The 13,118-nt window shown below is 36.1% G+C and overlaps 1 protein-coding gene across 15 annotated transcripts in view; it reads right to left on the bottom strand.

Annotated features, from left to right (window-relative positions):
- The window catches only part of LOC123547372 (zinc finger protein 287-like), a 144,619-nt gene that overhangs the window by 102,924 nt on the left and 28,577 nt on the right, over window positions 1-13,118 (bottom strand). Inside the window, exons 4-6 of one of the 15 annotated variants that reach the window (XM_053551645.1) lie at window positions 1,210-1,333; window positions 670-872; window positions 146-368 (exon numbers count right to left, since the gene is read on the bottom strand). The exons of the other annotated variants lie outside the window; for them this stretch is intronic. Of the exons in view, the coding sequence (XP_053407620.1) occupies window positions 146-368; window positions 670-872; window positions 1,210-1,333 (550 nt within the window). The remainder of the gene's footprint in view (window positions 1-145; window positions 369-669; window positions 873-1,209; window positions 1,334-13,118) is intronic. 15 annotated transcript variants of the gene reach the window in all.

Consider the following 13,118-nt stretch of genomic DNA (forward strand, 5'->3'; position numbering starts at 1 on the left):
TCAGACCTTATTGCACACACAATCTAACTGTGGACAGACGACAGACATCGAGCGAACACAATAACTTGCCTGAGCTAAAAATTAAAAATATTATCAAGTAAGGAGGCACGAAAAATAGTCACAATGAACAGGTTAGAGTACTTACCAAGCAATGCTTCTTGTTTCAGTGAGTTTAGACCTGACACACCTTTTGCATTCTGAAATTCTTCGGTAGTAAACAGCAGTGATGCTACCTTGTTAACAAGATATAGCCCAGGAGTTTTGCTTATTAGAGCGCTTTGCTCTGCCTTCCTTAAAGAAACAGGATTCACTAGTATATCTTGAAATCGCTTGTCATCCTCTCTGTCGACAATGAGGGGCACTTTTTTCTGGAAACAAAAAAGTACAAGTCTTGGAGATATGCTCAGAACAAAGTGGCCACTACATAAACCCTGCTTTGAACAGTGTTATAAATATCACATTTATATAAAACACTCAAATAAACATGAACCTGTATGCATTCAAATTAAGTTTGAACCTTGAGGTATATATTTAACAAACATTGAATCAATCTCTCAAGTACCAAGAAGCTCCTAAATTCTTTTAATTGCTCGACTCTGCATGCATTTAGTTATCTTAGTACAAGATTATCCTGGAAAAATAAAAGAAAACTTTCTTGTATTTTCTTACCTCATATTCGGGCAAAACATTTAGGTTTGTCTTACAGGTGGAAGCCATAGGAGAAGCAAATGAGGACTGTTGTGACGAGGTGGAAGCCGAAGGAGAAGCAAATGTTGACCGCTGTATTGAACAAGCTTGTAATGCATTACCAAGTACACACAAGAAGCCCGTCACAGTCCTTTTTTGATCTTCACTAAGCTCTTGAAAATATTCTGTTAAATATAAACAAATTATACATCAAAAGAGTACTTTAGTTCATGAGTGAATACATTTTTTTTTATACATTCACCTCCTAACCTTAGTCTCAGACCCATTGGCTGCCTCTGATTGCTAATAATACACAGGTTAACATATATTATGGTTGAGCAGGCTGACATGTCATCTTTTTTGCCCACCTGAGTTGCACTATAGTCATATACACATAAAACACTTACTAGCTGTCATTTTCATGAAACAAGAAGCATATATTGCTTGTTAAAGACAGTCACACTATACAATATGAATACAATTGTTATCAATAGCGGAAGCCTGTAATATATGAATACATACCAATCAAACATGTAAACTCTGTTGAAGTATCTGCTGGGGAAGTGAAATTGAGCTGTTCATGCCCATGGTAGTTATAACCATACTCCCATCCATTTTCTTTGTTTTCTGTTTCTTCACTGGCATGCTGTAATATAAAATGAAATTGCTTTTCTTGGACAATATCCTCCAGATAAAAATTAATATATTTAACAAAAAGTAAGTTAAATGCAAGATATATATATTTCTATATCAATTGTCCATAGTTACAGTGCATCAAAGCTGTAACTTCTACTTTAATAAAATAAAGGGGAGACACAATCATCTTGACAAGAGCTGTCCGTAAGACAGCGCGCTCCACTATTCAGCAATTTGAAAATGAATTTATATGTCAATAAGAGATCTTTACTTTAAAAGGAAGATACACCAAAATATAAAATGACCCTACTACTCAGAGGGGTTAACTGTCAAGTATGGAAGGGGTAATGATGATGATGGTAAAGATATATTTTGAGTTTCAAGTCATTATATTATATAGTACCAAAGTTATGTCCAGAAAACTAAGTTTTTCAAAAAAATTAAGTATGAAAGAGGCATATTTTGGTCAAAAATACACATTAGAGTTATTGGAAAATTTTGTTACCACACATGCAAATGATGATGATAAAAATACATTTTAAGTTTCAAGTCATTATCTTATATTGTACTCAAGTTATATCCAGAAAGCAAAGATTGCCAAAAAACTAAGTATGAAGGGGCATAATTCTGTCAAAAATACCATTAGAGTTATGGGAATTATAACCACACATGCAGATGATGATAATAAAGATATATTTTTAATTTCAAGTCATTGTCTTTTAAAGTACCAAAGATATGTCTATAAACAAAGCTTATGAAAAATTAACATGAAAATAATTCCAAGTATAACACCTTAGTGACCTTAACCTTTGGTATAATAGGCCTTGTCCCTGCACATACTTTCTTTGTATGCTGGACAATGTTTATGTGAAGTTACAGTAAGATATAAGCAATAGTAACAAAGAAATGAAAGAAAAACAAAGGTTGCCAAAAAACTTTAACCTTAAAAGTAACCTAAGGATAACACCTTGGTGACCCTGACCTTGGGTATAATGGGACCAGCCACTAAACTTACTTTGTATGCTGGAAAATGTTGATATAAAATTACTTGAAGATATAAGTAATAGTAACATAGATATGACAGAAAAACAAAGGTTGCCGAAAAACTTTAACCTAAAAAATAACATAAGTATTGCACCTTGGTGACCTTGACCTTGGGTATAATGGGCCCAGCCCCTGCACATACTTTATTTGTATACTAGACAATGTTTACGTAAAGTAACAGTAAGATATAAGCAGTAGTAATAAAGAAAACAAAGGTTGCCGAATAACTTTAACCAAGAGATCTCACGCCGACGCCAGGGCGAGTAGAATAGCCCCCTATTCTCCGAATAGTGGAGCTGAAAATTGGTTTTCTGTAGATCTGGCCTAGTGACCAAGTTTTTGACCCCACAAGACCCAGTTTTAAACCTGACCACCCTCATGACTATTGGATTGAAAATGTGGTTTTGATAAAAAAAGATATTTTATATAGTTTCAAGTTTTTCCTGTCAGTAAAACAAGGGACCTACTAGAAATGGTCAAGTTTGACCCCAAAGCAATGATTAGAGGACCACTAGACAATGCCATGTACAAAATATCTTAAAGCTCTTGGCCTTAAAGTACTGGAGAAGATTTTTTTTATAGTCCTGTTGGTTGTCATGGCAACCAGTTCTGAATGAAATTTCATTTTTTGAATAACCTTGAAAGGGATCATTTTAATTAAGTGTGAACTGTAATGCAGCTGAACAATGGTATAGGAGATGTAAGTTGAAGAAACTTTTGACTTAGAGGCATGATACACATGGGACTCCAACATTCACCAATATTAAACAACAGCTCACCATGACCACTTCTTGCTCAGGTGTCAGAGGTAAAAATACATTAACTTATTGTGAAAACTTATACAAATGTACTATCAAATTACCTTTAAATCCGATATTTCATCATAACGGATAAGTCACTTTGAAGCAGTGACAGCATACCCGACAACAACTTTTGGCACCTCTAGTGTAATTGTTTCATTCACTATCTCTTCCAGGACCTTTTTTTTTTTCATTCTTGGCACGTGACATTCCCTCTGGGTGTTTCATCCACAAATCCAGCAAAAGCATTAATTTCTTTCAACTTCAGCTCATTCAAAACATTTTCCTTTCTTGCTGTTTTTCTCTTTTCTTGACCACCATCATATGTACTTGCATCTTCTTCCCTAACACTTTCACCAGCTTCTTGTTTCTCATTTTATTACTGCTGTTGATATTCCCACCATGTGTGTGCTCTTCAGCAAGTATTTCCTTAAGCTTCCTACTTGCTCCCCTTTTGCCCCCCTGCCTTTCTTCAGTTTTCAGCAAGTGATCGAAGATTTTTTTTATTAATTCTTGCAATCTGAATTGTCATCTCTTTGTCATTTGCGATTAGTTTGTGGTATTCCCTGCAAGATGCTGAGCCTATGTTGCAAAAAAACCCATAAAAATTAGTACTGCTTTCACTTAGTTTCAGCATATTAATTATTTATAAACAATGTAGTGAAGGACAGTGCCAGTATACATGCATCATGTTTTTTGTTTTTCAATAAAAGTAGATTTAAGTTAACAGGATGCAGCAGTTTGATCCTGTTCAGGACCCTGGAACTTTCAGAAACGCTTTTTAGCTTGTGTTTAATCCCACCCAACTAGAGGAGAACTTCATGTATAGCTGGTAAGGCATAAAAGAAAATGGTTTGTTTCCAGTATCCCAAACTACCCTAAATTTTTGGCCCGACCCTAAATGTTTTTATGGCCATGGAGAATATTTTTTTCAACAAAAAGTTGCAAAACTGCACTTTTTATGCTTTAAACATGGTCAAAGATGTTAGAAATCAACTTACTGATGCTCTAAAGGCATAACCTCTTACAGGGTTTACCTCTGTGAAATTCAAGGACTTTTCCAGGACTTGTTGCAATTTTCAAGGACCTTTGTACGAGATATAGGGTTGTACGTTCCCTTCAATATTTCTAGATTCAGTGTAAAAATATAACAACAAGAGGGCCATGATGGCCCGATTAACACTTAAAAGTTTCTACCAAATAAATACAGGCAGGTAATGTGTGTGATTGTCTTTTTTGCAGACTTAAACAGACTAGAGTGTTCAACTCTGGAAAAGGACCATAATATCTTCCTGGTGTGGAAATTTCCAGAGACAGAAGAAGCTGATTACATAAGTAAGTTGGACAAATGAAACAGTTCAAACACTATGGGTGTTGATACAAAACGTCATATGTTCATAATAACTAGATGCCCATGGGCAACATGTCGAGCCCGCCAGCTGTCAAAAGGACTAGGAGTTGCGCATGACACCCTGTCTCATTGAGGCAAACATTTATGCGAAATAAAAAATGATCGCAAAAAGTTACAATATAAGTTATTTATAGTAACAACAAAGGGAAGTAAATCTTTTAAAAAATCTAAGTCCACACAAAAATCCTTACCAGTAGAGATAGGTCAAAATACAGCTCAAAATTGGATGAAACATGCATATTGTACTACAGAAAAGTGGTCTTGATTTTTCCCTACGACCAGTAATAAACAAGAGGACCATGATGTTCCTGAATCGCTCACCTGTCCCCACATGACCCAGTTTTGAACTGAGTATGGCGTCGTTTTTTCTATTATTTGACACAGTGACCTAGTTTTTGAGCTCATGTGACCCAATTTTGAACTTGACCTAGATATCATCAAGATAAAAATTCTGACCAATTTTCATGAAGAGCCATTGAAAAATATGGCCTCTAGAGAGGTCACAAGGTTTTTCTATTATTTGACCTAATGACCTAGTTTTTGAAGGCACGTGACCCAGTTCTGAACCTGACATAGATATCATCAAGGTGAACATTCTCACCAATTTTCACGAGGATCTCATGAAAAATATGGCCTCTAGAGAGGTCACAAGGTTTTTCTATTTTTATACCTACTGGCCTAGTTTTTGACCGCAAGTGACTCAGTTTCAAACTTTACATAGATATCATCAAGGTGAACATTCAGACCAATTTTCATGAAGATCCATTGAAAAATATGGCCTCAAGAGAGGTCAAAAGGTTTTTCTGTTTTTAGACCTACTGACCTAGTTTTCGACAGCAGTTGACCCAGTTCAAACTTGACCTAGATATCATCAAGATGAACATTCAGACCAACTTTCATACAGATCCTGTGAAAAATATGGCCTCCAGAGAGGTCACAATTTTTTTTTTTTTATTATTTGACCTACTGACCTAGTAATTGACGGCACGTGACCCAGTTTCTAACTTGACCTAGATATCATCAAGGTGAACATTCTGACCAATTTTCATGAAGATCCATTCAAAAGTATGGCCTCTAGAGAGGTCACAAAATTTTTCTATTTTTAGACCTACTGACATACTTTTTGATTGCAGTTGACCCAGTTTTGAACTTGACCTAGATATCATCAAGATGAACATTCTGACTAACTTTCTGTAGTTTCATGAAGATCCATTGAAAAGTATGGCCTCAAGGTTTTTCTATTTTTAGACCTACTGACCTAGTTTTGGACTGCACGTAACCCAGTTTCCAACTTGACCTAGATATCACCAAGATGAACATTCTGACCAACTTTCATAAAGATCCCATAAAAAATGTGACCTCTAGAGTGGTCACAAGCAAAAGTTTACGGACGCACGGACGGATGGATGACGGACGCCGCACGATCACAAAAGCTCATCTTGTCACTTTGTGACATGTGAGCTAAAAATTTACAATATAAGCTATTTATAGTAACAACAAAGGGAAGTAATTCTAGGTTCTTGCACATGACATTCCGTCTCATGATGGTGAACAATTGTGCCAAGTTACATCAAAATCCCTCCATGCATGAAAAAGAAATGCTCCGGACAGTCATTCTTGTATCTGACCTTTGACCTCTAAGCGTGACCTTGACCTTAGACCAAGGGTCCTGGTTCTTGGGCATGACACTCCGTCACATGGTTGTGAACATTTGTGCCAAGTTAATCAAAATCCCTCCATGCATGAAGAAGAAATGCTCCGGACAATGTCATTATTGAATTTAACCTTTGACCTCCAAGTGTGACCTTGACCTTTGAGATAGGAACCTGCGGTTTGCGCATGACACTCCGTCTCACTGAGGTTAACATTCATGCCAAATATAAACGGGATTGCTCCATGCATGTCAAAGTTATGGTCCGGACAAACAAATCCAGACGGACGGACGCACATACACCGAACAGCCATTTGGACAACTATGTCTTCGCTTCCGCAAGCGGGCTTGACAAAAACTAATATAACTAATGAAAGATAACTAACATAACTAATGAAAGATCTTGTTTCTTCTCTGCATTTCCCATATCTTTATCTGCCATCCGCCCGCTTGCTCAGTAGGTAGAGTGTTGGTGTACGGATCGCGAGTTTGATCCTCGGGCGGGGCGTATGTTCTCCGTGACTATTTGATAAACGACATTGTGTCTGAAATCATTAGTCCTCCACCTCTGATTCATGTGGGGAAGTTTGCAGTTACTTGCGGAGAACAGGTTTGTACTGGTACAGAATCCAGGAACACTGGTTAGGTTAACTGCCCGCCGTTATATGACTGAAATACTGTTGAAAAACGGCGTTAAACCCAAATAAAACAAAATATCTTTATCTGCTGCTACATTCAGAGATTTAATGTCCTTTTCTAGCTGAACTTCTTTTTTCAATACCTCAACTTCATCTCTGCAAATTTTCTCTTTTTTTCAGATTTTGTTTTCTTACTGTCCTGACGCTTTTGTTTCTCAATGGAACTATGATATATCTGTGTAGCATGTTGTGAAGACTGAATCAACTCTTTCATAATAACAACACCTCTGATGCCACCTACATGATTTATATAATCATTGGTAACTCTTCTAGCAATTAATTTATTTTCAGTCAAGTGAACATTTGATCACTGAATTTAAGCATGTCACTAATCACAATTTTCACAATTATTCTCAAAAAACAACCAGAATTTCTCAGGGCTTCTTAAAAATCGACATAAAAATGACCGAAAGCCTAAAATTACTGAATAAATATTTAAGCATACCTACCTATAAAGGTTGATCAACCACAAAAATATCGGCATTTTCGAACAAGGAAATTGAAATGACATCCATGTCCGCCATTTTGAATCATGAATTACTTCCCCTAGCAAAATGGGGTAATTCCTGGTATTTTCCTGTACCTTTACCGTACTCTCGCAAATTCCCGGCATTTCCATGGCCTGGTGTCAAATTTTTGAAATTCACGGACTTTTCCTGTTTTCCCAGATAGCGTGGGAACCCTGATGACATACCGGTATTATTTTCTTCAATTCAAAGAATAAGTAGAGCTATTTTACACATCCAGATGTTTGCAATGCTGGTTAAAGTTTTATGACAAGCTTCTTTTTCTTGTTACATCTTTGCAACTACACAACTACAGTCACAGACTTTATTCACTGAGAAACAAATGGGCACAAATTCTTTCTACAGAATTTGTATTGGTATACTGTTATAAATACATATTTTGTATCAGTAGGCAGTATTTAGCAGTTTTTCAAATACTGCTGAGAAAACTGTTCATAAAAGATGGTTGAAAATACTGCTCTTAGAAAATAACTGCATTTAACTTCCTGTAAAACTGCTTTTTGTAAAAACATTTCTAAAAACTTCGAAATAACTGCAGAAGACTAGCCACCACCAGTTTTTCCATCCTCCAGTTTTTTGCAGTTTCTAAAAAAAACCCTGCTTTTTACTGGTCATTTCATGCTGGTTATAGTTTTAAAAACTGGCTAAGAAGGCAGTTTTTCAGAAAAACTGCTACTTCACTGTAAAAAAAAACAAACTGCAAAACTGAGCAGTTTTTTTCCCCTAAAGGAAGGCCGCTGGTGAAATTGGAAATTTTTAACGCAATAAATTGTCGAAATTGGGAAAATGTATCAACAAATCACAAGTTTTTAACATTTAATTACAGTAGTTTAAAAATTCTGTTTTAAGTTTTACTTGTAGACATTCAGATGAATTACAAATTTAAAGTATCCCCTTGTGAAATTTTGAGAATCTATTTTTTCAGGATTGTTTTCCAAGTTGCTGATAATATACAATGTATTGCAAAATTAAAATACAGAAACACTTCATTTTGTCATGTTTAAACTTTTTGTTTACAGTTTGTTTTCACCATAATTATAACTGAATTTTCCAAAAATTAGAGCGGCAAAGTGCGTGTATGTTCCAGTGAAAAAAATGGGTCTCGAAAATATGCGACAATTGATTTTAAATATTTAATGAACTATTTGTCAACATGTTTTGGGTACTTACAGGTAATTCAATAAATATCGATGAGTTTATGCATTTTGAGAGGTTTTTGCATACAAATCATACAATTTTTTAGCAAAATCTTGCATTTAATTTTTGTCAAGGTTGCAGACGATCATGTTACTAAAAGTAGAAACGAGTTGGTTTTTTCTAACATTTTGTTTGATTTCCTTGGCAAACAAAACTTACTATGTAAGAATTATCTTTGAATAACAAAAAATAACTGATTTCAGTTGGGATTTTTTTCTTTGGATTGGGAATATTTTGCTCCATATTGGGAAAAATGGAGCATATTTGGCATTGGGAATGGGGCCGAATATCGGCCCCGTAAGACAGATGGAAAAAGCCCTGTTAGAGAAACAATGCGTAGTTTATAGTTTCACCAACGTTACAGAAAAAACTTTGATGAACATCCCTAGTGAAGTTCCGGTCTAGATTACAAAACTATTCTGATTGGTTGATGTGAAAATGTAGGTCAGTCATCATTTAATTACACATGTTCACTTAAATTTGTATACAGGGCTTTTTCCCCCTATAAAGCTACCACCCATAAAAGGAGGCAATCCCAATGCAAAAAAGTATGATTTTTCCCAAATCTGGACTTAGAATTCCCAAACCAGTGTTACTGCCTAAGTTTTTTTTTTTGCTTTTCAACAACAGTTTTTTTTATTTTGTAAACTGTTACTCATTAAATTTAGTAAACAGTTACCAGTATACCATCACACATTTTAAAATGTTATTCAAAAAGAAATCAAGTATATTTTGTTAAGTTTCCATTATTCCCAATTAATACAAATTACAGAGGTATTTTCCCAATTGTACCGGTGTTGGTGGCATTCCCAAAATGATGAGAAAAAGGCCTGGTATATGTTACTATGTAGCATAAACGGACAATGTGAATAAAATAAACAAAACAGAATCTGTATACCAATGTATGACTTCAAATTCAAAATCATTCATCATTTTGAGTTTTATTGTATGACTGTGAATATTTTGTATTCTGTTTTTGTTTGTTTACATTTCGCCAAATATGTGCACACTGCTGTGAACTCTAGACCAGATGTTCATTAGGAAAGTTCACGCAAGTTTTTTCTGTAACACTGACAAAAGCATAAAATATGTGGATCTCTGCAATATGAAATATTGAGAAAATGTGACTGGTGCACGATGGAAGATAATTACCGCTTGTTCAATACGTTTGGTACCGATTCATCGATTTGCACGTTTTAGGTGAGAAATGTACGCTTGAAATGGGTTAGTGCATTTCCCCATTCATGACCATGGTTCTTATATGAGCCGCGCCATGGGAAAACCAACATAGTGGCTTTGCGACCAGCATGGATCCAGACCAGCCTGCGCATCCGCGCAGTCTGGTCAGGATCCATGCTGTTCCCTTTTAAAGCCTATTTGAATTGGAGAAACTGTTAGCGAACAGCATGAAGCCTGACCAGACTGCACGGATGCGCAGGCTGGTCTGGATCCATGCTGGTCGCAAACCCACTATGTTGGTTTTCTCATGGCATGGCTCATATTATATATCTACAGGTAGGGTACAACATGAACAGATGCATTTTCTTTCTAGTTTGGTGCCGGTGTAAACCTTTCTGAGCCTGATTGTGTAAGAGCAATAGATAAGTAACTGTTTTGTACTTGAGCAAATATGCAACCCATTTTGTAAAATATGCAATCCAAAATGCATAATTATGCAAGTAATTTGAAATCAAACAGACCACAGTCTTATATCATGTACATTTTTGTATATATAATATATATGTATTACAATATATCAAGAGATGATATTTGTTTGAAGTGATTGAATTATTACACTGTATGGAATATATCTCACCAAAGAGTGAGATAACTTTATTTATACATTTTTTCATGGGTTTGTAGCGCAAGTAACAAGACAGCCAAAGTGGTCCTAAGTCGCTCACCTGACCTTGACGACTATTTGATCTTGAATATATCTATATGAAACCCTGAATCATGAATGGTAATATCTGTATTTAGCATACAACAGCATAAATTAGGCAAAGAGCCAAAACTAAAAAAAAAAACATGCGAGAGGACATTGCAATGTGAATGATGCTACAGACCAAGTTTGCTCATGATCCATCAAGTGGTTCATAAGAAAAAGTCATTTAAAGGTATTTCTATTTTTAGCTCTAGTGGCCCTTAAAAATGCTAAAAGGGGCTAAGCATCCCCATTTAAACAAGGCAGTCTGAAAGACAGCTAAATCCCCCGCCACTGCTATGGATAGTGAAAGGGTAAACCTTTGATTTTAGCTGTGACCTTGACCTTGAACTGACATGGCTGACTCATAAATTCTGCACAACGTCTTGATGAGGTGATCATTTGACCAAAGTTTCATGAAAACCCTTGAAGGGGTTTAGGAGATACAGAGCTGAAACCTTTAACATTCAGTTGTGACCTTGACCTTGAGTTGACATGGCTGGCTCATGAGTTCTTGATGAGGTGATAATTTGACCCAAGTTTGATGAAAATCCTTCAAGGGGTTAAGGAGATACAGAGTGGACACGAAATGGAAGGCTCAAACCTTCAACCCTTAATTGTGACCTTGACCTTGAGCTGGCATGGTTGACTCATAATTTCTGCACATCGCTTTGATGCGGTAATCATTTGACCCAAGTTTTATAAAATTCCTTCAAGGGGTTTATGAGATATAGAGCGGACACGAAATTGAAGGATCAAACCTTTGACCTTCAGTTGTCACCTTGACCTTGAGCCGACATGGCTGACTCATAAGTTCTGCACATTGCCTTGATGAGGTGATCGTTTGACCCAAGTTTGATCAAAATCCTTCAAGGGGTTTAGGACATATAGAGTGGACACAAAATGGAAGGCTCAAACCTTTGACCCTAAGTTTTGACCTTGACCTTGAGCCGGCATAACTGACTCATGGGTTCTGCACATCGTCTTGATGAGGTGATCATTTGACCCAAGTTTTATAAAATTCCTTCAAGGGGTTTAGGAGATATAGAGCGGACACAAAATGGCAGGCTCAAACCTTTGACCTTGAGTTGTGACCTTGACCTTGAACCGACAAGGCTGACTCATGGGTTCTGCACATCATCTTGATGAGGTGATTATTTGACCCAAGTTTCATGAAAATCCTTCAAGGGGTTTAGGAGATATGGACCGGACACGATTTTGTTACGGATGGAAGGATGGACGGACGCAGACCATTCCTATAATCCCTCCGCCACGGCGGGGGATTAATAAATTTGAGAGAGGACCTTAAAACAATACTGCAAAGCAAGTCTGATAAGATGGATCCTTTAAGCGGTTCATAAGAAGTTGTTTGAGGTTTTTCTGTTTTTAGCTCTAATGGGGCCTAATGCTCCCATTTGAACAAATTTGAGACAAGACCTTACAATGATGCTACAGTCCAAGTTTGGTGAAGATCCATCAAGTCATTCAAAAGACGATGTTGTTTAAAGGTGTTTCCATTTTAGCTCTAGTGGACCCTAATATAGTTCAAGTTCCCATATCTGAACAAACTTAAATTAGGACCTTTCAATGGCACACTACAGACTAATTTTTATGAAAATCCATCAGGCTGTCTGTGAAAAGTTGTTTAAAAGTTATGTGAAAATTATCACTTTGAGCAGAGATATATTCTAATAGAGAATTTCTATATTCATTGATAAAAATAAAAGTTTGTTTTATTTTATGCGTAAATTTACTTTGAAACATGGTGGAAACTCCATATTTCGAATTCTAAGTGATTGAGCAGTTTACTTCAAGATAACCGAAATTTAGTAGGTTCAACTGTATACGGGCTTTGCAACAGATCTTAATACAGTGCAGGAATCAGATGCACATAAACAACAGGAGCTTTCTGTTGACAGCATGTCCACTATTCGAAGAATTGATGTACAAATGCAAGTATGGGGTCAAAATATTAACGGAGAGTTTCAGACAAAAGAAGAAAAATAGACAATCAAATTACAAATGCACCTATGTTTATGGAACTGGATAAGTCTTGCACTATATGGCAGCGTGTGAGAATAATGGTAAGAAAGTGTTCAAATTTCAAAGCCACATACATGTATCAAAAAAGTTTACCCAAAATATGGAATGATATATGCAAATTTTAACTAATTTCTATGTCGAAAAAGGGCCATAATTCAGCCAAAGTCCTTGTCCTAGTTATGTAGTCTTGCCTACATATGTAGACTTTGATGGTAAACAAGTGGTCAAAGCTTTAAAGCTGTATGACTAACAAGTAAGACAAAATATGGACTGGTACGAAAAATTTAACTGATTTCCAAGTGCAAATAGGGCCATAATTCAGCCAAAATATTTGACACAGTTATGTACGCATGCCTACAGATGAAGATCATGATTATAAACAAATGTTCAAAGTTTCAAATCCACAGTCATGTTAAATACTTTTGACAAAACATGAACTTGCACGAAAACTGAACCAATTTCCAAGTCCAAAAAGGGCCATAATTCAACCAAAATAGTTC

This window comes from Mercenaria mercenaria, chromosome 9, assembly GCF_021730395.1.
Source record: "Mercenaria mercenaria strain notata chromosome 9, MADL_Memer_1, whole genome shotgun sequence".
Lineage (NCBI taxonomy): Eukaryota > Metazoa > Mollusca > Bivalvia > Venerida > Veneridae > Mercenaria > Mercenaria mercenaria.